The sequence below is a fragment of the Artibeus jamaicensis genome, unplaced genomic scaffold (genome assembly GCF_021234435.1).
Source record: "Artibeus jamaicensis isolate MK-2021 breed Jamaican fruit bat unplaced genomic scaffold, CSHL_Jam_final contig_956, whole genome shotgun sequence".
Taxonomy (NCBI): domain Eukaryota; kingdom Metazoa; phylum Chordata; class Mammalia; order Chiroptera; family Phyllostomidae; genus Artibeus; species Artibeus jamaicensis.
The window spans coordinates 2174714-2201003 of NW_026522021.1; the positions used below are offsets into that span (position 1 = coordinate 2174714).

At 43.3% G+C, this 26290-nt stretch overlaps 1 protein-coding gene across 4 annotated transcripts; it reads right to left on the reverse strand.

The window, feature by feature from the left end:
• PVRIG (PVR related immunoglobulin domain containing) lies at nt 1–26290 on the reverse strand. 4 transcript variants are annotated; one of them, XM_053655355.1, is made up of 7 exons: nt 26102–26290; nt 25658–26014; nt 25445–25568; nt 25295–25352; nt 25066–25178; nt 15171–15285; nt 14641–14754 (listed from the first exon to the last, which is right to left on the reverse strand). In XM_053655355.1, the coding sequence occupies exons 1-7, from the start codon at nt 26241–26243 to the stop codon at nt 14725–14727; spliced, it is 939 nt and encodes a 312-aa protein (XP_053511330.1). In that variant the 5' UTR covers nt 26244–26290; the 3' UTR covers nt 14641–14724. The 4 variants fall into 4 exon arrangements, with proteins under 4 accessions (XP_053511332.1, XP_053511331.1, XP_053511330.1 ...); XM_053655357.1 differs by lacking the exons at nt 14641–14754; nt 15171–15285 and adding an exon at nt 1–52; XM_053655356.1 differs by lacking the exon at nt 15171–15285 and having other exon boundaries at nt 8397–14754.

Below are 26290 nucleotides of genomic sequence, written 5' to 3' on the forward strand. Positions count from 1 at the left end.
TTTTGTCTCATAGCTTCACCTCCTTTGGTTCCTTAGGGTCCTCTCCATCCCTCTGGCAAATGGGGAGACAGAGAGTGTGGAAAATTCTACAGAGGGGTTATATCACTTCCTCCTACACCACATTGGTTAGAAATCAGTTGGATAACACCACCTATCTGTAAGAGAGGCTGGGAAATACATTTAGTTTTGGGACCAGGATCATAGTGAAGCAAGCAAGGCACTCACCTGAGTGAAATCATAAGGGGAAGGCAAGAAACTCAGGAGATTTTTAAAGTGTTGTTGATGAGCTTGCCTTTTTTTTTTATTGTTGTTCAATTACAGCTGTCCCAGTATTTCCCCCATTGTTCTCCCCTGCCCTACCAACCTTCCTCCCCCGCCCCCACTCCCACAGTCAATCTCCACCCTGTTGTCATGTCCTTGGGTCATTTATACCTGTTCCTTGACTAGACCCTTTCCTTTCTTTCCCCTGTTATCTTTCCCTCCCCTCTGGTTACTGTCAGTTTGTTCTTTATTTCCATGTCTATGGTATTATTTTGTTCATTTGTCTTGCTTAGGTTGCACTTATAGGTGAGATCATCTTTCACTGCCTGGCTTATTTCACTTAGGATAATTCTCTCCAGTTCCATCCATGCTGTTGTGAAGGGTAGGAGTTCTTTCTTTCAACTGCACAGTATTCCATTGTGTAAAGGTATCACAGGTTTTTTTTTTATCTACTCATTTATTAGTGGGCATTTAGGCTATTTCCAGCACTAGGCTATTGTAAATAATGTTGCTATTGGGGTGCATAGGTTGTTTGGAATTAGTAACTCAGGGTTCTTAGGGTTTAATCCCTGTGGTGGAGTTGCCAGGTCAAAAGGCATTTCTATTGTTTGTTTTTGAGGAAATTCCATACTGTTTTCCACAGTGGCTGCACCAGTCTGCATTCCCACCAAAAGTGCACTAGGGTTCCCTTTTCTCTACGATCTCACCATCACTTGTTGTTTATTGACTTGCTAATGATGGGCATTTTGACCGATGTGAACTGGTATCTCATTGTGGTTTTAATTTACATCTCTCTGTTGGCTAGTGATGCTGAGCATCCTTTCATATGTCTCTGGGCCCTCTGTATGTCCTCCTTAGAGAAGTGTCTGTTCAGGTCCTTTGCCTATTTTTTTTTTTCAGTAGCTTTTTTTTTTATTGATTATGCCATTACAGTTGTTCTATTCCCCCTTCATTCCCCTCGACCCTACTCCCCCATCCCCACCATTACCCGCTCTTTAGTTTATGACCCTGTGTCTCAAGTTCTTTAGATTCTGCATTTCCCATACTATTCTTGCCCCCCATCTATTTTCTATCTATTGTCTATGCTACTTATTTTCTGTACCTTCTCCCCCCTTCTCCTCCTCCCACTCCCCTGTTGCTAACCCTCCTTGAGATCTTCATTTCTATGTTTCCACTCCTCATCTAGCTGTCCTTTTAGTTTGCTTTTGTTTTAGGTATGGTTGTTAATAACTGTGAGTTTGTTGTCCTTTCACTGTTCATGTTTCTTTAACTTCTTTTTCTTAGATAAGTCCCTTTAATGTTTCATATAATAAGGGCTTAGTGATGATGAACTCCTTGAATTTGATCTTATCCGAGAAGCACATTATCTGTCCTTCCATTCTAAATGAAAGTTTTGCTGGATAGAGGAATCTTGGTTGTAGGTCTTTGGATTTCATGACTTGGAATACCTCTTTCCATCCCCTTGTTGCCTGTAACGTCTCTTTTGAGAAATCCGCTGACAGTTTGATGGGAACTCCTTTGTAGGTGACTGTCCCCTTAGCTCTTGCTGCTTCTAGGATTCTCTCCTTCATTTTAATCTTGGCTAATATAATGATGATGTGCCTTGGTGTGTTCCTTCTTGGGTCCAACTTCTTTGGGACTCTCTGAGCTTCCTGGATTTCCTGGAAGTCTATTTCCTTTGCCAGATTGGGGAAATTCTCCTTTATTATTTGTTCAAATAAGTTTTCCACTCGTGGCTGTTCCTCTTCCCCTTCTGGTACCCCTATAATTCGAATGTTGGAATGTTTAAAGATGTCCTGGAGGTTCCTAAGCCTCTCCTCATTTTTTTGAATTCTTGCTTCTTCACTTTTTTCTGTTTGGCCATTATTTGCTTTCTCCTGGTCCACTCCATTGATGTGAGTCCCAGTTTCCTTTTCACTGCGATTGGTTTCCTGTGCAATTCCCTTCATTTCAATTAGTTTCGCTTTCATATGTTTCTCTAATTTGTGGCTATAATCAACCAGTTCTGTGAGGATCCTGATCACCAGTGTTTTAAACTGTGCGTCTGAGAGTTTTGCTATTTCTTCATCACTTAGATTTATAGGCTCTGGGGCTTTGAGATCTTCTTGAGCTATTTTTGGTCTGTTCGCGCTCTTTAAGTGTGAGGAGCGGAGCCTTGAACTCCCAGGTCGCTGGGTTATGACGCTGGATGTGGGGGCGTGGTCAGAGCGGAGAAATGGCGGCCCCCTCTGCTGCCACTGGGGGCCTGCTGGGTCCCGTCTAATTGCCCACTCCCTTGCTATCCAGGCACGAATACTCGACCACAGTCAACCTGCAGCCCTGCTCCCTCGCTGTTTCCCAGCGGTCGCTCGCTGGGTCGCTCACTAGGTCCAACCCTGCGCCTGGATTCCCCGCACCTGAGTCCGTCTGACCGAGTTTTCCTGTGCAACCCCGCTCCGCCAGATGCTGATTTCGTCCCTCTTACCGGTCAGGCTGAAGAATTTGTTGTTATCAGACTTCCAAAAAGTTCAATTTTCTGTTTTCTGGCTATGTTTTCTGTTGCTAATATTTAGTTGTCTCTAAACTTGGTTGTGTGAGAAAGCATGGCATATCCACATATGCCTCCATCTTGGCAGAAGTCTGCCTATTTTTTAATTGAATTATTTGTCTTCCTGGTGTGGAGCCATGTGAGTTCTTTATATATTTTGGAGATCAAACCCTTGCCTGAGGTATCATTGAGAAATATATTTTCCCATATGTTTGGTTCTCTTTTCATTTAGTTGGTGTTTTCTTTTGCTGTGCAGAAGCTTTTTATTTGATGTAGTCCCATTTGTTTATTGTTTCCTTTAGATCTTTTGCCCTAGGGAACAGGTTGGTGAAAATATTGCTGCATAGGATATCTGAAATTTTCCTGCATATGTTCTTCTCTAGGATTTTTGTGGTGTCATGACTTATATTTAAGTCTTTTATCTATTTTTGAATTTATTTTGGTGTATGGTATAAGTTGGTCTAGTTTCATTCTTTGAAACTGTACCTGTACCTTTCATTCTGTACCTGTCCAGATCTCTACTTGTTGAAGAAGCTATTTTTACTCCTTTTTATGCTTCTGCCTCCTTTGTCAAATATTAATTGACTATAGAGATATGTGTTTATTTCTGGGCTCTCTATTCTGTTCCACTGATCTATGTGTCTGGTTTTTTTCATTGTAAATTTTTTCATTTCACTTATTTATTTATGCATTCATTGATTCATCATTTGATTCTTTTTTAATTTTTAAAAATTTTAATTGTTGCTCAAGTACAGTTTTCTGTCTTTTACTCCTCTATGTGTCTGCTTTTAAGCCAGTTCAAAACTGTTTTGATTATAGTGGCCTTGTAATATAGTTTGATAACAGGTATTGTGATCAGTTCTACTTTATTATTCTTTCTCAATACTGCTGAGGCTATTTGGGGTCATTTATGATTCCATATAAATTTTTGAAATATTTGTTCTAGATCTGTTAAATACAGCATTGGTATTTTAACAGGAATTGCATTGAATCTATAGATTGCTTTGGATAGTATGGACATTTTAATGATGTTAAGTCTAATCCATTAACACAAATGGAAGTACATGCTTCCACTTTTTTGTGTGTCTTTCTTAATTTCTTTCTTCAGTGTTGTAGAGTTTTCTGAATACAAGTATTTTACCTCCTTGGTTAGATTTATTCCTAGGTGAAAGGTTTTCTTAGGCTCCGCCGAGGAAGAACTGTCAATCAACCACAAAGTTAGGCAGTATAGAGCTTTACTGGGGTTTGTGTGCCTGGGCGAGGTTCCCCGGCCCACAGAGTGGGGCCGGGAAAGTCATGCCCAAGCAGGGAATGTGGTGGGGTTTTATTTTGGTTGGCTCACTTTGTGGGAGCTGGGGATTGGTCCCCTATGAAAAAAAGTGGCAATATATCATTGGTGGTTCTCCTCAGGCTCAGGTTGCCATGTGGATAAAACCTGCCCTTTCGGCTCCCTTGTTTGACATCAGCCACCTTTTCCAGGTTGTAGTTCAGCCACCATTTTACCCTACTCTGCCTACCCTAACACTAGGTACGTTACTTTTCTTGTCGCTATATTAAATAAAATTTGTTCCTAGTTTCTGTTTCTGATATTTCATTATTGGTGTTCAAAAAATGCCTTCAATTTCTTTTTTTTTAGCTTTTTTTATTGATTATGCCATTACATTTGCTCTATTCCCCCCCTCCATTCCCCTCCACCCTGCATACCCTTCCCCCACCATTTCCCCCTTTAGTTCATGAACACGTGTCTCAAATTCTTTAGATTCTGTATTTCCCCCTACTATTCTTACCCTCCCCCCATCTATTTTCTATCTACTGTCTATGCTACTTATTTTCTGTACCTTCTCCCCCCTTCCCCTCCTCCCACTCCCCTGTTGCTAACCCTCCATGAGATCTTCATTTCTATGGTTCTGCTCCTGATCTAGCTGTCCTCTTAGTTTGCTTTTGTTTTAGGTATGGTTCTTAATAACTGTAAGTTTGCTGTCCTTTCACTGTTCATCTTTTTTATCTTCTTTTTCTTAGGTAAGTCCCTTTAACATTTCATATAATAAGGGCTTGGTGATGATGAACTCCTTGAATTTGGTCTTATCTGAGAAGCACTTTATCTGTCCTTCCATTCTAAATGAAAACTTTGCTGGGTAGAGCAATCTTGGTTGTAGATCTTTGGTTTTCATGACTTGGAATACCTCTTTCCAGCCCCTTCTTGCCTGTAAGGTCTCTTTTGAGAAATCTGCTGACAGTCTGATGGGAACTCCTTTGTAGGTGACTGTCCCCTTATCTCTTGCTGCTTCTAGGATTCTCTCCTTCATTTTAATCTTGGCTAATGTAATGATGATGTGCCTTGATGTGTTCCTTCTTGGGTCCAACTTCTTTGGGACTCTCTGAGCTTCCTGGATTTCCTGGAAGTCTATTTCCTTTGCCAGCTTGGGGAAATTCTCATTATTTGTTCAAATAAGTTTTCCACTGGTGGCTGTGCCTTTCCCCCTTCTGGTACCCCTATAATTCGGATGTTGGAACGTTTAAAGATGTCCTGGAGGTTCCTAAGCTTCTCCTCATTTTTCTGAATTCTTATTTGTTCATTCTTTTCTGTTTGATCATTTTTTTCTTCCTTCTGGTCCACTCCCTTGATTTGAGTCCCAATTTTCTTTCCATTACTATTGGTTTCCTTTGTATTACCATTCATTTCAATTAGTTTAGCTTCCATATGTTTCTCTAATTTGTGACTAAAATCAACTAGTTCTGTAAGGATCCTTATAACCAGTGTTTTGAACTGTGCATCTGAAAGACTGGCTATTTCTTCATCGCTTAGATCTATCGGTTCTGGGGCTCTGAGTTGTCCTAGAGCCATTTTTGGTCTATTCGTACTGTTAAGTAAGCAGAGCGAAGCCTTAGTTGTTTACGAGGACGGGGCGACCCAGGTCGCTGGTTTGTGACGCTGTGTGTGGGGGCGTGGTCAGAGAGGGAGCAATGGCGGTCCTCTCCGCTAGCCCAGCCCGTCCAGTCACACCACACGCCTCGGGCTTGTTTATCCGATCGGAATTGTGCGAGGCTGCTGCCCCGCGCAGGCTTCCCTTCTCACTGGTTTCTCCGCATGTAAATGCCGACCGACTGACCCACCGCGCCTCTTCCCTGTGCGCTCCCGTAGCTAGCTCGCTCGCGATCAGCGCCTTCGGCTGCTTGCGCGTGCACCACGCACCACCCGGGAATTTTTTCTTGCTAACCTGCTCTGCTGCTGGCTTCGCTCCTCGTACCGGTCCAGCTGAGTATCTAGTCCTTTGGACTCCGTATTGTCGATGTTCCGTGTGGCTTGGTTGTGACTGCTGTTAAAAATAGTTGTTCTTAGATTTGGTTGTGCACAGAGGCAAGGTGGTTCCTCCACCTACGTTTCCATCTTGGCGGAAGTCCGTCTAATTTTTAAAGTGAATGCGCTGACCTTAATTCACTTAAATACTTCATATGTACTGTGTCTCCAGGATTGCTGAAGAATCTAGAGAACCGAAGCCAGTATCTCCAAGTCATAAAAGCAGAATAGCAATTACTGCCTCCGGTCATGCCCGCGGCCGGCTCAGCCTCCGCTGGACCTCAGCCGCCCGGTGCTCGTCCTGAATTTCTGAATATTGACTTTCTATTCCACTGTTTTGCCAAATTCACTTATTAGGTCAAGTAGTTTTTTGGTGGAAAAACAGACAACCATAACAAGAAAAAATCAAATAATATGCACCTAATTGTAGGAAAAGCTCACCTATAGCACTATCAACAACCAATGAGCTAAGATTTATATGGGTGGGATGGGAATAAGAGGGAAATGGGAAAGAAAGAAGAGCTTAAGAGGTGTCTAGAGGAAAGATAAGTTTTTTGAGAGGGTAGAGGGAGGATAAGAGTGTGGAGTGAAAACCCAGCTGAGACAGGGCAAGATTAATGTTTAAGATGAAAAAAGAAAAAGGCAGGAGGAAGACAAAATGGAGTAGGAGAGAGGAATGGTGAAATTTGAGATTTGAAATAAAAAGATAGTGACTCTAGAAATAAGATTGAAGCACTGTAACAATAACCTACTTATCCACACATACAAGCAAAGATTGATAAAGGTGGAAAGAGAGTAAGGGTATTTTAAGGATGAGAAAAGGAATGTGAGGTGACTAATGACAATAGCAAATGGTTTTGAGAGGCTGGAGAGGTGAGCAATAGTAAGAGTGTAGGATAGGATCAAATCATAGCAAGAGAGAAAATAAAGAGTTTAAAACAAAGAGGGAGGCAGGAGGTAATATGGAGCAAGAGAAGGGAAGAGTAATATATGAGATTCAAAATAAAATATATTATAAAACTTGGTGCCATATTATGCTCAAACTTGAAGGATATGAAATGAATGTTAAACAGCTATGTAGGAGAGAAGATAGCGTCTTGTTGCACCTGTCTCTATTTGCTCTGCTGGGTTTAGCAGATCAGGGCGAGGAGCTGTATTGCATGTAGTAGTGTCTGGCAAAGGGCCTTATCAGCGTTTTTTCCTCTTTTCCCTGAGGAAATGTATGCAGCGGGAAACTCCTGAGCCTGACCTCTCAGCTCTACTGAACCTGTAACCCTGCAGGTGGAGATTGGGTTCACCTGTCTGTGAAAGGATTTGGCTGACTATAGGCATTCAGCTCCTGCCTTCCAGACCTGAGCTTGGTGCTCTCTCACAGGAGGGTCAGCTGTAATTCTCCACTCTGAGCTACCCTCTGTCCACGAACCACACTGGGGTTCCTTCAGTGTATTCTCTGCTTCTGAGTTTTTGGTTAGCAAAACCACTGTGACCTGCCCTTGCACAGGCATGCAAGTTCCGGAGCCCTGCTGAGCCTCAGATCTCACCTCAGCTCCCCTTTCAATAGAGTTTCTATATGGTCCTCATGCTGTAGTATTGGTCCCTGGGGGTCCTGTTCTGCACACACTCCCCCACCCAAAACAGTCTTTCATGGTGAGGACTCACGGCCTCTTTCAGAGCCTTTGACAGTTTTAGATAGTTTCTCTCTACATCTTTCCCAGTTGGTGTTGGGAAGAGCCTTGAAGTTACACTGTAACACAGAGCAGTGGTGGTGTGCTGAGCCCACTTCCTCCTGAGATCTTCAGCCTCAGGCAGGCCTGCTCCCTCTGTGCTGTTTCTAGAGCTCACACCTCCCAGGCCTTCTCTTGCCGGCCCTGTTGCTTGCAGGTCCTGAGCTGATCTATACCTGCCCTGACTCTGTGCAGCCATCAGTGCCAGTTCTGACATATTTTGTGCACTTCCCATGCTCTCGACAGCCTACTTACAGACGCTTTCACTCCCTGTCTGCTCTGTGTTCTGACTGCAAATCTGGTCCATCTGAGTCTGAGAACAGATAAATGGAGCTGCCAGCTACTCTGCTGCCATCTTGGATCCATTCTGCCTTGTTTTTTTAAAGCAGGACACTTGAGATACTGACTTTTTTTAAAAGGATTTTATTTATTTATTTTTAGAGAGAGGGGAAGGCAGGGAGAAAGAGAGGGAGAGAAACATTGATGTGACCAGGTATCAAACCTGTAACCCAAACCTGTGCCATGACGGAGAATGGAACTGACTTTCTGTTTTGTGGGATGACGCCCAACCAACTGAGCCACACTGGTCATGGAGAGTTTGCTTTTTTAAAGCCAGAAAGATAAAATGGTAATAAATTCTGGTTTTGGTACAAATAAAATATTTAAGCTTAGTATTGCAACTTTTAATAAGACTGCCTTTTCAATTTTTCAACATTTTTTAGCTCTATAATGTTCTGTTAAAAATGATAAAAAATACATGAAATAATTTCCATAACATTCACACTTCTGTGTATGTGGTAAAAAAAGATCTAGGTTTTGAGGAACACCTAACAGTCTCTGCCAAATCTTCCACTTTATTGTCCATCCTTTATTTATTTCATTTTTCATCTTTCTTCTTTAATAACAAATGCCTTTAAGGCAGGACATTTTTCTCTGCATACGGCTTTCATTGCATCCCAGGGTTTTGGTATAATGTGTTTTCCTTCTTGTCAAGTGGTTTATTATTTCTCTTTTAATTTCTTTTTGATTCAAGAGTTATTTGTGTGTCTCTTTATTTTCAAGTATATGTAGTTAAGATTTTTTGGTCCTACTTAAAAAAATTATTCCTTAGATATAATTCACATGCCACACAATCCACTCATTTGAAGTATACAATTTAATGTTTTTTGGTATATTACATTACTAGTTTTTAAAACGTGGTAAAATATGCATAACAAGTTCCTATTTTAACTTTTGGGGGGTATACAATTCAGTGTCATTATTTACATTCACAATATTGCACAACCGTCACCACAATCTATTTACAAAATCTTTTCATCACCCCAAACAAAAACGTTTTTCTTTTGCCAGTGGATTTTCCGTTGCCACAACAGCACTTTATTAAGGCAAATTTGCATAGTTTTTTAGTGGTTGTTATAGGGATTATTGTATGTATGTTTACTTTTCAACAGTTTCATTTGAATGACTATTTTAGCACTTCAAGTGAACTGAAGAAAATTTAAAGCCACATAGATCCCTCTAGCCTCTCCCTTTTATGTTGTAATTGTTATATGTGTTAAATCTACAGTCACGGAAAATCCCACAAGATAATGTTATATCAACAGTCATATATATTTTAAATAATTTTAAGAGAAAAAGAATATCTAAAATTCATCTGGATTATTACTATTTCTGTGGCTCATGCTGCATTTCTGAAATTCCAAGTTTTCCTGCAGTGTCATTCTCTTCCCAGTGAGGAACTTTTTTTTTAGCATTTTTTTTGGCAGGGGATTAGGTGTGCCAGCTGTGAATCCATTTAGCTTTCCTGCATTTGAGAATATTCTTTTAAAAAATATGAGATAATGGATGTTAACTGAAGTTATCATGGCAATCATTTCATGATATATGTAAGTCAAATCACTATGCAGTACACATTAAACTTGTGCTTAAAGACACAACACAGAAAGAAAACTATAGGCCAATGTCCCTGATGACCATAGATGCTAAAATTCTCAACAAAATATTAGCAAACCAGATCCAGCAATACATAAAAAAGATCATATACCATGATCAAGAAGGATTTATTCCTGGGGATGCAAGTTTGGTACAATACTTATGAATCAATAAATGTGATCCATCACATAAACAAAATGAAAGTTAAAAACCATGTGATCATATCAATAGATGCAGAAAAAACATTTGATAAAAGCCACTACCCATTTATGATAAAAACTCTCAACAAAGTGGAAATAGGTGGATCATAACATAACAAAGCCCATATATGAAAAACGCACAGCCAACATCATACTCAATGGGAAAAATTCAAAAGCAATTTCCTTAAAACCAGGAATAAGACAGGAATGTCCACTTTCACCACTCTTATTCAACAGTACTGGGAGTTCTAGTCACAGCTATCAGACAAGAAGAAGAAATAAAAGGCAACCACATTAGAAAGGAGGAAGTAAAACTGTCATTATTCACAGATGATGTAGAAAACCCAATAGGCTCCACCAAAAAAACTACTAGACCTAAAATAATGACTTTGGCAAAGTAGCAGGATGCAAAATCAATACTCAGAAATCGATGGCATTTTTATACACCAATAATAAATTGTTAAAAAGAGAAACTAAGAAAACAATTTGATTTACTATTGCAACAACAAAAAATAAGTTACTTAGGAATAAATCTAACCAAGGAGGTGAAAGACCTGTACTTGGAAAACTATAGGACACTGAAGAAAAAAAGTGAGGAAGGTACAAATAAGTGGAAATAAGTGAAAGCATATACAGTGTACATGGATTGGAAGAATTACATTAAAATGTCCATACCACCCAAAGCAATCTATAGATTCAACACAATTCCTACTAAAATACCAATGGCAGATTTCACAGATCTAGAACAAATATTCCAAAAATTTATATGGAACCAAGAAAGACCTCTCAGCAATCTTGAGAAAGAAGAACAAAGTTGGTGGGATCACAATACCTGATATCAAACTATACTACAAAGCCACTGTAATCAAAACAGTTTGGAACTGGCATAAGAACAGACATATAGATCAATGAAACAGAATAGAGAGCCTAGAAAGAAACCCACACCTTTATGGTCAATTAATATTTGACAAAGGAAGCAAGAGTATACAATGGAGTGAAGATAGTCTCTTCAATAAATGCTGGTAGGAGAACTGGGCTAGTATTTGCAAGAAAATGAAACTAGACCACCAACTTATACCACATACCAGATTATACTCAAAATGGATACGAGACTTAAATACAAGTTGTGATAACATAAACATCCTAGAGGAAAACATAGGCAGTAAAATTTCACATATCTCACATAGCAATATTTTTGCTGATATAGCTCCCAGGGCAAGGGAAACAGAGGAAAAAATAAACACATGAGACTAATCAAATTAAAAAGCTTCTGCACAGCTAAGGAAACCAAAATGAAAAGGGAGCACTGACTGGTGTGGCTCAGTAGGTTGGGCATTGCTCTGCAGACCAAAAAGTCACCAGTTAGGTTCCCTGTCAAGGCACATGCCTGGATTGCTGGTCAGGTTCCCACTTGGGGGTGTGAGAGAGGGACCAATCAATGTTTATCTTGCATGTGGATGTTTTCCTCCTTCTCTTTCTCCCTCCACGACCCTCTCTCTAAAAATATGAAAAGGGAACCCACTGTATGGGAGAACACATTTGCCAGTGATACATTAGAAAGGGTTTAATCCCCCAAATATTTAAGAACTCATACAACTCAACACCAGGGAGACACACAATACAATTAAAAAATGGGCAAAGGAGAACAGACACTTCTCCAAGGAGGACATACAGAGGGCCCACAGACATATGAAAAAATGCTCAACATCACTAGCCGTCAGAGAGATGTAAATTAAAATCACAATGATATTATTACCTCACACCAGCCAAAATGGCTATTATTAATAAATTAACAAACAAGAAGTGCTGGCAAGAATGTGGAGAAAAGGGAACCCTAGTGCACAGTTGGTGGGAATGTGGACTAGTGCAATCACTCTAAAAAACAGTATGGGGTTTCCTCAAAAAATTAAAAATACCTTTTAACCCAGCAATTCCACTTTTGTGAATGTATTCTAAGAATCTCACAACATCAATTCAAAAGAATATATGTACCCTTATAGCAGCATTATTTACAATAGCCAAAATCTGGAAGCAGCCTAAGTGCCCGTCAGTAGATGAGTGGATTAAAAAAGCTATTGTACATTTACACAATGCAATACAATGCAGCAGTGAAAAAGAAGGAATTCATACCTTTTACAACACCATGGATGGAACTGGAGACTATTAGGCTAAGTGAAATAATCCAGTCAATGAAAGACAAATACCATATGATCTAACTTATAAGCAGAATCTAATGAACAAAATAAACTAACAACCAAAATAGAATTAAAGGCACAGAAACATGAAACACACTGACAATTGTAAGAGGAGATGGGGGAGGTGGGGACTGGTTGAAAGAAGCTGAAGGGAATAGTCAAAGAACATACGTATATGCATGGACATGGACAACCATGAGAGAACTGACTGAGAATGGGGAGGGGGCTGACTGAAGGGGGGCAAAGGGGAGAATTTGGGACAACTGTAATAGCATAAACAATAAAATATTTAAAAGAAAAAAGCTCATACAGTGCTGAATATCAATTATAAAACTGAAAAATTATTTAAAAATTGAATTATAATTGAAAGAGGACAAATTACACTGATACCACTGAAATACAAAATAATGAGATTATTAAAAATCATACACCAACAAATTGTATAATCCAAGAAGAAATAAATTCCCAGAAACATTTAATCTACAAATGGCAAGTCATAAAGAAATAGAAAAATTGACCAGACCCATAATAAATAAGGAAATTGGGTGAATAACCACAAATCTACCAACGAAGAAATGCTCCTAGGATGAGAGGGTTTCATTGAAACTACCAAACATTTCAAGAATTAATGCCGATCCTTCCCAAACTCTATCAAGAAATTGTACAGGGAACACTTCCAAACTCATTTCATGAGGCCAGAATTGCCTGCATATCAATGTCAGGTGAGGACACTACGGAAACATTTGAAAATATCCTTATTACTGAAGGATATTTTCACCGGACACAGAATTCTGGGTTGACAGTTCTTGTCTTTCAGCACTTTAAACATGTAGTTTTGACCATATGACCCAGCAGCCCCTCTTTTGGTTATCTATTTGAAAAATTTGAAAACATTTATTTGTACAAATAAACACACCTGTGTTCATTGCAGCATAATTCACAGTGGCCAAGACATGAAAATAACCAAAGTGTTCTTTGATAGATGATTGGATAAAGAAGATGTGGTACATATACACAGTGGAATACTGTTCGGCCACAAGAAAAGATGAAATACTACTATTCGCAACAATATGGATGGATCTCGAGAATATTATGATAAGTGAAATAAGTTAGTCAAGAACCATATGATTTTACTCATATGTGGGATATAAAACTGAAAGCAACAAAAATGTTCAGTTGAAAAGCAACTGAACAAACAAAAACTCATAAACACAGACAACAATATGGGGGTTACCAGAGGGAAAGGGGTGGGGAAGGTAGTGAGGGGTAAAGGGGATCAAACATATGATAACAAGAGGATTTGATTTTGGTAAACACACAATGCAATGTAGAGATGATGTATTATTATAGAATTGTACTCTTGAAACCTATGTAATTTTATTGATCAGCGTCAGCCCAATAAATTGAATAAAAATTTTTTTTGAAAAGGAAAATGGGGAAAAATGTATTTCTGCTATCTTTCTGCCTCTACATTTTATGATGAAAAACCTGCAGTCATGTATATATATTGTTCCCCCGCTTTGTTATTTTTTTGGCTGCTTTTGAGCTTCATTTATTTATCTTTAGTTTATGATGTGTCTGGACATGGTTTTCTTTGACTATCTCCTGTCTGGGGTTGCATGAGCTTCTTAAATCTCTCAACTTATATCTTCCCTCACACTGAGAAGTTTTCAGCCATTGTTTGCTCAAATATTTCTTTTTGCGTTGATCTCTATCTCTTCTTCCAGAATTTCAAAGATACATATGTTAAACCTTTTCATGTTGTCCCATGGGTCTTTAAAGCTCTGTTCATTATTTTTATGCCTGGCTGGTGTAGCTCAGTGGATTGAGTGCTGGCCTGTGAACCAAAGGGTCACTGGTTTGATTCCCAGTCAGGGCACATGCCTGGGTTGTGGGCCAGGTCTCCAGCTGGGAGCATGTGAAAAGCAATGGATTGATGTAACTCTTGCACATTGATGTTTCTCTCCCTCTCTGTCTCCCTCCCTTTCCTTCTCTTTAAAAATAAATAAATGCAGTCTTTTTAAAAAAGACTGTTCACTTTTAATTTCATGGAGCAGAATGTTAAAGTTTTTGACTAATAATTCCAACATTTGTGTCTTTTGCATGTGAGTTATTGAGATTTTCCTATTTCTTGTATGTCAAGTAATTTTGGTAACATCCAGGATATTTTATGTATTTTTCTGAGATGCTGGGTCCTGTTAAAATCCTTTAAAGAACATTGATTTCTGTTTTGGTAGACAATTGAGCTAACTAAGTTCAGATCACAAGTCCCAGCATGGCCTCTGTGGGCTGTGGTTCCAATGCCATTTGCATTTTCAAATATTTGTTTGGATTTGTCCTGTATATATTCCACCCCCTTCCTTTCCTCCTCTCTTCCCGCTCCCTGCCCCCAGGCCATTCTGAGACTACGGTGGGAAATCTACACCACAGTTTCATTCTCTAAGTCTTTGGTACGGGTTTACTGATCGCTTCCGTGGTATCTCGGAGGTGGGCCTGGGACTTCGTATGCAGCTATGGAATCCCTTTCTCAAGCTTTCTCCTCTTAAACAGAGAAAGCCAGTGTTTCAGTTTTCTCAGGCACTTCTTGTCATACACTTCCTGTAACTGCATCTTCCAGCTGGGGGGAAGCAGTGGGAGGAAACAGTGAGTAAAAAGCAGGGGGACTTCCCCTACTCTTTTTCAACCATAGGGGCTGCCATTGTCAGTTTTTGTGGTCTGGCAAAAGGATTTTTTTCTTCTAGTTTCTCTGTCACTGTGGTCATGTATGTTGCTGATGCTGCTATATTGCCACTGCTGTGACAAGAGGGCATCTTTGGGAGAGGGACTTGCTTCGGGCAAGGTTGGATGGGGTTAGAGGTGAAACTAAGGTTGCCCCCTACTCGCTCTGTCCTAGTCCTCTGACAGGGAGAATTTCTCTTGGAGCTCTTCCCGCTGTGCCTGCTATGCTCTTCTGGGATTCAGGCTGTTCTGACTGAGCCTCAGCTGGGAGATAGGGGAGGATAAAAACTAAACAAAACAAAATGGTAAACTCACTGCCATATTTTCCCTTGAGTTTTGACATCTCTTTCCAATCTGTCTTCTATTATTTACTTTTCTGAGTCTTCCAATAGTTTCTTTCCGTGTTCTGTCCAGGGTTTCAGTTGCAGTCCTAGAGGAGGTGGGGTGGGGTGTGTTTACTCAACCAGAACTGGAATCCCTACACATTGGTATTTTAAATCTCATGAATGAGACATTGTTGCCATTGTTTTGTAAGCTCAATATTTGTTTTGATTTACCTACATCCTTACTCCTTTTTCCTCATCGTTCCCTTTTGCCCCACAGACTTTACTTCTTTCTGTACTTTTATTCTGTCTGAAAATGTTATTTTGCTAGTGTTCCTGAAAATAATTTATCTGAGTACGTAACTTTAGGTTGACATTGTTTCTCCTTCACAATGCAAACATGAAGTGCAAACGTGCACAGTGCAAAGGTGACATTGCATTGTCTTCTGAGTTCCATTGAGAGGTTAGCTGTTTATACTGGCTTTTCATTTTGTCTATTAACATCTTTTTGTCTTTGGCATTTACAGTTTCACTAGAAGGCTTCTAACTGTAGACTTCCTTTTTTAGTTTTATTTGTTTATTTTTAGAGAGAAAGGGAAGGAGAGAGGAAGAGAAATATCAATGTATGGTTGCCTCTTGTGAGTCCCCTGCTGAGAACTGGCCTGCAACCCAGGCATGTGCCCTGACTGGGAATCGAACCGCGATCGTGTGGTTCACAGGCCCGCGCTCAATCCACTGAGCTACACCAGCCAGGGCATGGACTTCTTTTCATTTATTATGCTTCAAATTTATTGGGCTTCCTTGAATCAAAACTGGGAAATTCTTAGTCATTGTCTCTTCAAATACTGCTTCTTTCCCAGTTTCACAATCTCTCTTTCTTAAGTCATATTATTAGACATGGCAGACATTCTTACTCTTTTATTTCTGAATTTTTTCCTTCATATTTCCCATTTCTGTGTTTTCATGTTGCATTCTAATAATATATTTGGACCTATCTTTAGTCTGCCCACTAATTTTTATCTCCAGCTATATCCAATTTGTCGTTTACTTTATCCACTTACTTTTTCATTTTAATTTTTATATTTTACATTGCTAGAATTTCCACTTGTGGTTTTCCCCCATCTGGTCACTTTTACGTGCTTCTCTTTCGTACCACCACTGTCTTCTTTTACTTCCTCCAACATTATTTTGTAATCTGTGTCAGATGATTCGAATGTCAGCAGTTGTGGAGGGTCTAATTCTGCACTTAATTGTTTCTGCTGTTCTCTTGCCCACGAGCACTTGTTTTATTGTACTTGATGCTTTTTTTATGTTTAATTTTTAAAAAGATTTTATCTATTTATTTTAGAGAGGAGAAGGGAGGGAGAAAGAGAAGGAGAGAGACATGAATGTGTGGCTGCCTCCCATGTGCCCCTTGTTGGGAACCTGGCCTGCGACCTGTGCATGTGCCCCAACTGGGAATCGAACTGGTGACCCTTTGGTTCACAGGCCATCACTCAATCCACTGAGCCACACCAGCCAGGGCTGTACTTGATGATTTTTTAAATTGTTGTTTCATTACTTGGAACATAATCTGTGGGAATCCTGTGAGGCCTAGATCTAAGTGCCTTTCTCCAGAGGAGATCTGTGTCTACATCTGCTAGGTCAGGTGTGCTATCCATTAGGGGGTCGCATTAAATGACATTGTTGGCTTTGTATTTTCTAAGCCTCATAGCACTGTGAATTCTGGTCTAAACCCTTGAGAGTGTTATGAGTGGTTAGGATGCTCTTGGGAGGTATTTTTCATTCTTTCAACCCCACCACCTCCTCTACTTTTCCTTCTAGCTCACTATCTGAGGGGTTAGTGTTTTAGGGGTCCTACCTTTGTGCAGAAGTCTCATCTGATCTCCATCTTGCTCTGGCTCATGTTTGTCTCTTGTCACTGGGGGGTTTGAGGCCTGTTAAAGCTCACTCATTATGTTTGGATCCTTGGGCACTAGCTGAGGGATGCAAAGTATCTTCCAGGATGCATTAATAACTTGCCTTTTACTCTTGTGATATGTGATTGATAGGAAATAGAAATTCTTCCCATAAACTTGGCTTCTCCTGCATGCTGAAGGAGGTTGGTGTTCTTAAGGTGTCAGAGGGGAAAAATGCTGTGGCTTTGGGACAATCTGGGGCTGTGTCAGCACTGACAGGAACCTGGTTTCCTGAGGACCTGCTGGGGACATGCCATTGAAAGATAAAAAGGTGACTAGGGAGACTGGGGTCCCAAGGACACCTGTTACATTAAGGTCACTCTACTGAGACAGGGAGATGTAGCAGCTCTATCTAATACATAGAAATAAACACAGGAAGGTAGCCAGAATGAGCAGGCAAAGAAACATGTTCCAACTGAAAAAAGTAGAACAAAACTGCAGAAGAACTAAATAAAATGAAAATACAAGATGAGAGTTCAAAACACTGGTTATAAGAACGCTCAGTGAACTTAAGGGGAGACTAGATGAACTCAAATGAGAACTTTAATAGAGGTAGAAAACATAAAATGGAGATTAAAAAAACATAAAATGGAACCAGTCAGAAATGAAAAATATAACTGAAATGAAGAAATCTTAGATAAAGTCAACAGCAGATTAGATGAAGCAGAGGATTGAATCAGAATTTTTTTTTTAGATTTTATTTATTTATCTTTAGAGGGGAGGGGAAGGAGAGAGGGAGAGAAACATCAATGTACGGTTGCCTTTTGTCCCCTGCTGGGAACCGGCCTGCAACCCAGGCATGTGCCCTGACTGGTAATCGAACCACAATTGTCTGGTTCACAGGCCCACGATCAATCCACTGAGCTACACCAGCCAGGGCTGAATCAGAAATTTTTGAAGACAAGGCAGCCAAAAACACCCAGTGAAAACTTCAAAAAGAAAAAGAATTTTAAAAAGTGAAGATAGTTTAAGGGGCTTCTGGGACAACATCAAGCATAACAACATTCACATCATAGGGGTACCAGAAAGAGAAGAGAGAGAGCAAAGGATTGAAAACCTGCTTGAGAAAATAATGTCAGAAAATTTCCCTCACCCAGTGAAGGACATGGTCATAGAAGTTTATGAAGCACAGAGAGTTCCAAACAAGATAAAGCCAAAGAGGCCCACACCAAGATACATCATATTTAAAATGCCAAGAGTTAAAGACAAAGAGAGAATCTTAAAAGCAGCAAGAGAAAAGCAATTGTTTACTTACAAGGGAGGTCCCATAAGACTGATTTCTCAACAGAAACTTTGCAGGCCAGAGGGATTGACACAACATCTTTAAAGTGATGAAAAGCAAGGAACTACAACTCAGATTACTCTACCCAGCAAAACTATTATCTAGAATCAAAGGACAAAGAGCTTCCCAGACTAGAAAAAGCTAAAGGAGTTCATTACCACCAAACCAGTATTATAAGCTATGTTAAAAGGTCGTCTTTCAAGAAAAAGAAAAAAAATATGAATAATAAAATGGCAATAACTACATACCTACCAATAATTACTTTAAATGTAAATTGATTAAATGTTCCAATCTAAAGACACACAGTAGCTGAATGGGTAACAAACAAGACCCATACAAATGCTGCCTCCATGAGAACCATTTTAGAGCATTTGATTTCTTGCTCCTTGGCATGTACCCTCACTTGGTTGAAATTAAACTAATAAAAATTTTTAAAAATATAAGAAAAAAAGAAGAATGGACCCACTTCAGATTGAAAAATACACACACTGAAAGTAAAGGGATGGAAAGATACTTCATACAAATGGAAACAAAAAGCTGGGGTAGCAATACTTAGACAAAAGAGACTTTAAAACAAAGGCTATAACAGGAGACAAAAGAAGAACCCAGCAATTCCACTTCTGGGTATTTGTCCAAAGAAATCCAAAACACTAATTCAAAAAGGCATGTGCATCCCTATATTCACTGCAGTATTGTTTACAATGGCCAAGATATGGAAACAATCTAAGTATTCATAAATGGATGAATGGATAAATAAGAGGTGTACATATATGCAATGGAATATTACTCAGCCACGATGAAATGTTGCCATCTACAACAAGAGGAATAGACCTAGAGGGTATTCAATAGTGAAATGGGTCAGAGAGAGGAGGACCAATGTCATCTGATTTCACTTACATGTGAAATCTAAAAAACAAGACAAAACGAACAAACATAAACATTCCATTCATAGATTCAGAGAACATTTTGATGATTGCCAGGTGGGAGGGGTTTCAAAGGATGAGGGGAAGGGATTAAGGTGTGAAAATTGCCAGTTATAAAACAGTCACAAGGATGTAAGGTACAGCATGGGGAATATAGTCAATAATACTGTGATAACTGTGTATGGTGTCAGATGGGTATGAGGTTTACTGGGGTGATCACTTTGTAAGTTACGTAACTGTCTAATCAATATGTTGTACATCTGAAACTAACGCAATATTGTATGTCAACTCTAATTGAAAAATAAAAATGATTTCAAAAAAGGACATTAAAAATATATATATAGTCATTCAGATGACCAAAATACATTTGCCAGGTATATTTGGTCTTCATCTACATTTCTTGGCTTACATCTCCCCAAACCTTTGGAATTCTTTACTTTTAGGTAATTTCTGAAGCCAATAGTATGAGTTTTCCAACTTCGTTCTTTTTCAAAATTGTTTTGTTTTTTTCTGCAGTAGGTACTTTTGGTTTTCCTTGTAAGTTTTATAATCTACTGGCAAATTTCTACAAAGAAGTCTGGTAGAATTTTTATTAAGAAGGCATTGATTCTGTAGATATTGTACATTTGGGAAGAATTAGACTCTTAACAATGAGCCTTCCAATCTATAAATACCTCTCTATTTATAACTTTTGATTTCTCTCATCAGTATTTTGTGTACAGATGTTGCCCCTTCCTAAGACAAGGTTTGGGCTCCGAGGAGGGGTCGATATGCCTCCACCTTGTCTGTTTCTCAAGCATCTCAACTTAATCTGTCTCTTATTGGCTCCTTGATTGTCACCCATTCCCTGGAACATGCTCCTATCCATCTTCCAGCTCAGTGAATGGCATTTCTTCTACCTAGTCGCTCAAGCTGAAAAACAAGGCTTCACCCTTGAGACCATCCTTGACCCCCTCCCAGCAATGAGGAACAACTCTGCCTCCAAAACATACTTTGAATCCATCCATTTCTTTCTATTTATATTCCACCATCCTTGACTCAGGTACCCCCATCTTCCATCTGGATGATTGCAATAGCTTCCCAATTGTTCCCACTTCCACTTTTCTGCCTTGCCTCCCATACAGGTGTTTTTTACCCAGATTGGTCTTTTTGGTTTTTATTTTATTGCTCTACTTAAAACCCACCCCGGATTTTATAATGATGTCCTTACAATAAAATCCTGATCCCATCCTGGCTGGTGTGGCTCAGTGGACTGAATGCCATCCTGACAACCAAAGGGTCGCTGGTTCGATTCCCAGTCAGGGCACATGCCTGGGTTTGGGCCAGGTCCCCAGCAGGGGCCATGCAAGAGGCAACCACACATTGATGTTTCTGTCCTTCTCCTTCTCCCTCCCTTTCCCTCTCTAAAAATAAATACATAAAATCTTTTTTAAAAAATCCTGATCTCTTCTGTCAACTTTGCCTGCTGCTCTCACTCACTTTGCTTCAAACATACTGAGCTGCTCTGGGCCCCCGCAACGCCCAGCTCTTTTCAGCCTCAGGGCCTTTGTTTTCCTGCCTAGAAGGGTCTCCCCATGATTGTTGCCTACACAACTCCCACTTACCTTCAGATTTTATTTTAAATGTCTACTTGGAGCACCTTCCCAAAGCTCAGCAGTATTTTAATTTTAACATTTGTAATGTTAGTTTATTTACTTTTCTCTAAACAGCTCAGCTTTCCAGATGAGCTGACTCATTTCACAGATGCTGAAACTATTTAAGGACCCAGCTATGGGAATTCCAGATGTCACTGGCCACATCAGCAGTTTTGAAGTTGGAGAGCTTCCCCTGCCCCTGACTGGGCCAACGGGTCTATTAACACAGTATCCTCTGCATTTGTGCGTCCTTGTGTTGAAAATGGGGGCACAGCCTCTGGTTTTTTTGGGGGAAGCTACTCCTCTATGGGGTCTGGGAGAGGCCCAGAGAAGAGCAGGCTCTCTTAGCTCAACTCTGTCCCTTTCGACCGCTGCCTCACACTGGCCAGCATCTTGTCTTGCTGGCTGAGCCCTGACACCTCTCTGTCTGATTCCTTCTTTCCAGGTCCCAGGTCCATGCTCTTCACTGTTGCAGTCTCCTGGCCACCTCAGCTGGAGCGGGGTGGGCACCCAGAAGGGGCTGGGAGCTAGGTCACAATGCGGCCCAGTGTTCTGCAGCGCACCTGGCAAGGGTATGAGGCTCCCCAGCAAACTGGAGGCCGGTGGTCAGCCACCACAACCACCACCACCACCCCACTCCCCTGGCAGTTGTGGAGCCCAGGTTCCAGCACTTTGCGTGGGCAAGGGTTTTTTTTCCAGAGGGCCTGAGGGTGGGGAGTTCAGCTGCTGGGCACCTTGACTGGCCTCCTAGGGGTCTGGACAGGGTGGTGGCAGCTGGGGGTTCAGAGCCAAGAGCAGCCTGGATGGCAGGGATCAGAAAGAGCAGGGGGTCACATGGACGTTGGGGGCAAACAGGGGGTGGGGGGAGGGAAGGCACTAAAGGGAGGGAAATGAAGGGGTCCCGAGTGAGTTCTGGGACCGCTGGTGGGACATGGGTAGGGAGGAGGGCAGTGGCAGGCTGGGGGTGGAAACAATCCCAAGAGCAGCTAGGGCTGGATCATGGAAGGAGGGCTCCGCGGTCAATGAGGGGCAGATGGTCAGGGCGGAGAGATTCTAGGACCTGCTGCTGGACCACAGTGGAGTTGGGGTGGGGTTTGGGCGGGTGGAGGTGGTTACAGTTCGGCCCAGCGTGCTGCTGGGCAAGGACGGGCTTCAGAGGGGGTGGGGGTCGTGGTCGCCAGTGGGTCACAACTCTGTGAGACCCCAAGACACCTCTGAGGATCCTATTCTCTCAGGCAGGGCTGGTGTCTTCTGCAGAAGTAGGTCTCAGGAACCCTCGGGGGCAGCCATGCAGTTGGGCAGCCGGTGTCACTGCAGGGCCCACTGGTCCCACCCCGAACGCCCCGGCCTCCGTGGATACCTGTCAGCCCCCTCTGGCCTCTCCCCACCGCCCCAGGGTGGCAGAGTCTGGGACACCTAATGTCTCTAGGACCAGATGGGTAGTCCCAGATCTCCTTTCTCCATCTCCTAAGAGCACCTCTCCCTTCCAATCTGTGACCCAGGGCTCAGGCTCCACATCTGTTAAATACACTATTGAAAATACCTACTACCTACCCCTTGGGGCTGGTGAAGTCCCGGATAAGATACCCCAGGCAGAGCTGCTTGGTACTGGGCCCTACTGCACAGTCCTCACTCCCTTCAGCCTTATCACCCCTACTAGGTGCCAGATGAACCAAGTGAGCCTCCAGAGGTTAAGTCTCCTGGGTCCCACAGCCAGGGAGTAAGTAGCCCTTGGGATCAAACCCAGGGCAAGTTCAAAGCGTAAACCTTCTCTTGGATTATGTCTGAGGGCACAACCTGGATGCCTGTCTGTGGATGTCCTGGGGCTGAGTCAGTTCTGTCCACTTGAGCCAGTCCTCTTTCGGGCCTCAATTTCCCCACTTGTTGAACAAATGTGAGCACGATCTCCCAGATTGGGTCTGAGAAGGGAGCCTGGATTGCAGATCCCGCAGGCTGTGTCCAGCCACATACCCACAGTGTAGAGCGACAACAGGGTCCTTTCAGCTGCTCCCCTCAGTACTGCTGGGTCTGGCACTTGGGGGTGGACAGTGGGGAGCAAGCCAGCTCTAGAGACTCCCTATGTCTCCAGGATGTTGATTCTACATGCAACCAAGACCAGGCTGGGCTGTGGCCTCCTGAGCTTGTTTGTGGAAGGCCAGCACAGGCCAGAGGACCTCTCCCTCAACTCCCTTAGAGCCAAGTAGCCTGGCTGGCAGTTGGGCTGGGGGCTGGGGAATCCCTCAGAGCTCCCCTTGTCCCATGAACTGTACTTCCCTTCCTAGAGAAGAAAACCTAAAGCCTCCCCTGAGACCCTGTAAGCCCTACTGCCTCCCAAACCCCTGTCCCTGGTCTCAACATGGTTTCAAAGCAGCTGGGCCCTCAGCTACTCTCTCGCTCACTGACATCTTTCTCACCCTCTGTGCGGACTTCCACAGCAACCCCGTCTCTCTCTCTTAAACCCCCAGCCCTGCAGGGACCACTGAGCTGTCTAGGCAAGTGCCAGGGGCTCCGCAGAGGAGGAGGATGATCACTGACTGAGGAAGGCAGGCCCAGTAAGCCCTTCACCATCCCCACACCGTGTCTGGTCCACCTTCTCCCCAGCACAGTATGGAGTTGGTGGCTAGATGGGCCTGGGTTCTGGGAAGGCCTCTTCTGAGCATGACTGGAATAGCAAGCTGGTTTGCTAGAAGATTCTGTGGTTGGACAGAATCTCCAGGCAGGCTCTCCCTAAGTCAGGCAGAGGCACAGGAGGTGGTTCCTGGCTTGGCAACTGGTTCTACATGGGATTTCCCATATGGAGGACCAAGTGGCAGGTATGCCCCTGAACTAGGATTCGCCCTGGTTGGAAGTGCAGGCTCAGCCTGGCTCCAGAGCTCCACTGTCTCCCACACTTCATGGAATCTGCCACATTCCCGTGCAGCCTCTCAGCTTGCAGAGCTCTCCCACATGTTGTCTTAGGTGGCAGACGTGTGATGAGGCCCAGGCCGCTGGGTCTGTTTACAGGAGAGCTGCACCCCGGACAGGAAGATAAGTGGGCAGGGGAGCGAGAGTTCAGTCCCTGTGTCAAGTGGGCCTGTCTGCTAGTGGCCAGTGGGGAGTAGTCCTGGTGCCCTAGTGACAGAGGGGGAGCAGAAGGAAGCTACTGTAGGCAGATATGAGGTAGGTCCCCTGCCTCTGAGTGTCAACACTGGAGGGGAGACATCAGGGCTCATCCCCAGGCCATCTCAGGGAGGCCTGTTGTAGGGACACCAGGTCAGACCACAAGGTCTTTTCTCAAGTTGAAGCCCCAGAAACCCTGTGCTCTCCTAGGACATGGTGGGGTTTGAACATGGACTATCCTGCCTGTGGCCATCGGACCCCCAGTCCTGTCAATCTCATCCAGCATCCCTCAGCAAAGCCTGTAGGGCCAGGAGTCCCCTGCCTGGCATGGCCACCCCAGCCCCAGGAACCCCTTGCCTGGGAGGGGGAGGGGAAGGGGCAGGGGAAATTGTCCTGTACTGGCGCCCTGCCCCCTCTGATTCTAATGTGGCTCCTACCTCCCGGCGGTCAAAAATACCTCTAACCTCTTAAGCTCCCAAAGAAGAAAAGGGCCAGCCAAGACCTCAAATAAACCATTTCTGTTAACTTAGTTATTGACATTGCCTGGGAGGGCTGGGGACTTGAAAACAGGAAATGACCTGGGATGGGTTTTGTCACCTCTCATACATACACAGGTGCCCACACGTAACCCACATGAGCACATATGCTGACCACATCCACAGCCAGGGCCTGGCTGGATGGGCGTGGAAACACTTATCAGAGGCCTAATTAGATGTACAAACACCAAAGGAAGGGGGTCCCAGAGGCCTGGGAGGCGAGGAAGGCTGAGTAGACTTGGAGCCCCTTTCATTGAACTCTTATATGTCCCTCCTTGGTTCTGGGCCTCCGAGGGTCAGAGAAAGGGATGAGGTTGGAACGGATGTGGGGAGGCCTCTCTCCTGACTGAACATAGAGTCCATTCTCAACGGAGATGAAACTGCTGCAAGCAGAGGCTGGCAGAGGTGCCCAGGGGGCAGGTGGGCGTGTTGTGTGGGTGGGGATCGGCTCCCACCTGGACAATGGCTGGGGTGGAAGGACCGTGTCCAGATCTGCTGGGCAGAAGTAGTTGGCAGTGATGGTGGCGTAGGGGATCTGGAGAGAAGCCACGGAGGCTTGGCTGGCAGCCTGCATGGGTAATGGGGGAAAAGGCCCAAGTGAGGTTCCACATCACGGCCCCACCTCCAGCCCACCCAGTTCCCACCCACCCAGTTCCCTGCTCCAAAGCCATCCCTGATCCTCACCCTTGCTCGTGTCTGTGTTGGGAGGCTGCTGAGGGGTGGCTGAAGCTTCATGACAGAGCTGAAAGAGAGTTAGGAGGGTGAGAAACAAAGCACGTGGCTGGCCCAGTGATGTAAAGATTTAGACTGGGCCTGGCTGGGGCTAGATCTCACCGGTGCTTCTGCCGATGCAGCAGGTAGAGAAGGTAGATGCAGCCAAAGAGGAGGATCCCTGAGACCCCCAAGATCCCAGCCAGGTCAGCCCGCAGAATAGGGGCTGGAGTAAGGGCAGGAAGGTCTGTGCACAAAGAGAGACATACCAGATTGGTGGCCGGTGTCCCAAGCTCCTCCCTGCCCTCCCTGGGCCCCGCTCCTCATCAGCCCTACCTTGGTCAGTGCCGAGGAGGAGGTTCCCACAGGCCTCCTGGGAGCCCTCAGGAAAGGAAGTAAACTTGCAGCAGAAGGTGGTGTTAGGACTGGGGCTTCTCCCATCAGGCTCTTCCAGGGTGAGGGAGATGCTGGTTTTAGTTTCCCAGTGGGCTTGGTGGGCAGGGGGCCACTTCTTGGTGCCAAATTCTGGGCTCAATACAGCCAGCTTGGTTCCTCCAGCACCATCAGGCCCCCCGGAGCTCACAGTCACCTGGGAGATAATGCTAGATCCCAGGAATCCACAGCGAATAGTGAAAACAGTGAAGGATGGGGTCCTGGTGGCCATCTGAACTTGCACCCATACCTCAGGTGTTCCTGTGGGATGCAGACATAGGAAAGGCACAAGGCTGAGTCTCCATCACATCCCCAGGGCCTGTGCCTTTCTCTGGCCGCCCCACTCACCAGCAGTGATGCAGAGTGTCAGCAGTGCCAAGAGCAGGACCAGAGCCCGGGGCCTGTCCATGGCTCCCCTCTGGCCCAGGCTCTGGGGGCTGTCATGGTGGGGATGGCACCTGTTTCCGCTCTCATCGCAGGAAGTTTTCATGTGTGAACAAGCCCAGGGGCAGCTGGGCTGTGTTCTCTGCAACCCAA

Coding starts and splice junctions, on each gene's coding strand:
- PVRIG (XM_037134997.2), bottom strand. CDS start 26,243: ATGAAAACTTCCTGCGATGAGAGCGGAAACAGGTGCCATCCCCACCAT. Junction 26,015..26,101: donor GACACTCTGCATCACTGCTG/GTGAGTGGGGCG, acceptor TGCATCCCACAG/GAACACCTGAGGTATGGGTG. Junction 25,569..25,657: donor CCTCCTCGGCACTGACCAAG/GTAGGGCTGATG, acceptor CTTTGTGCACAG/ACCTTCCTGCCCTTACTCCA.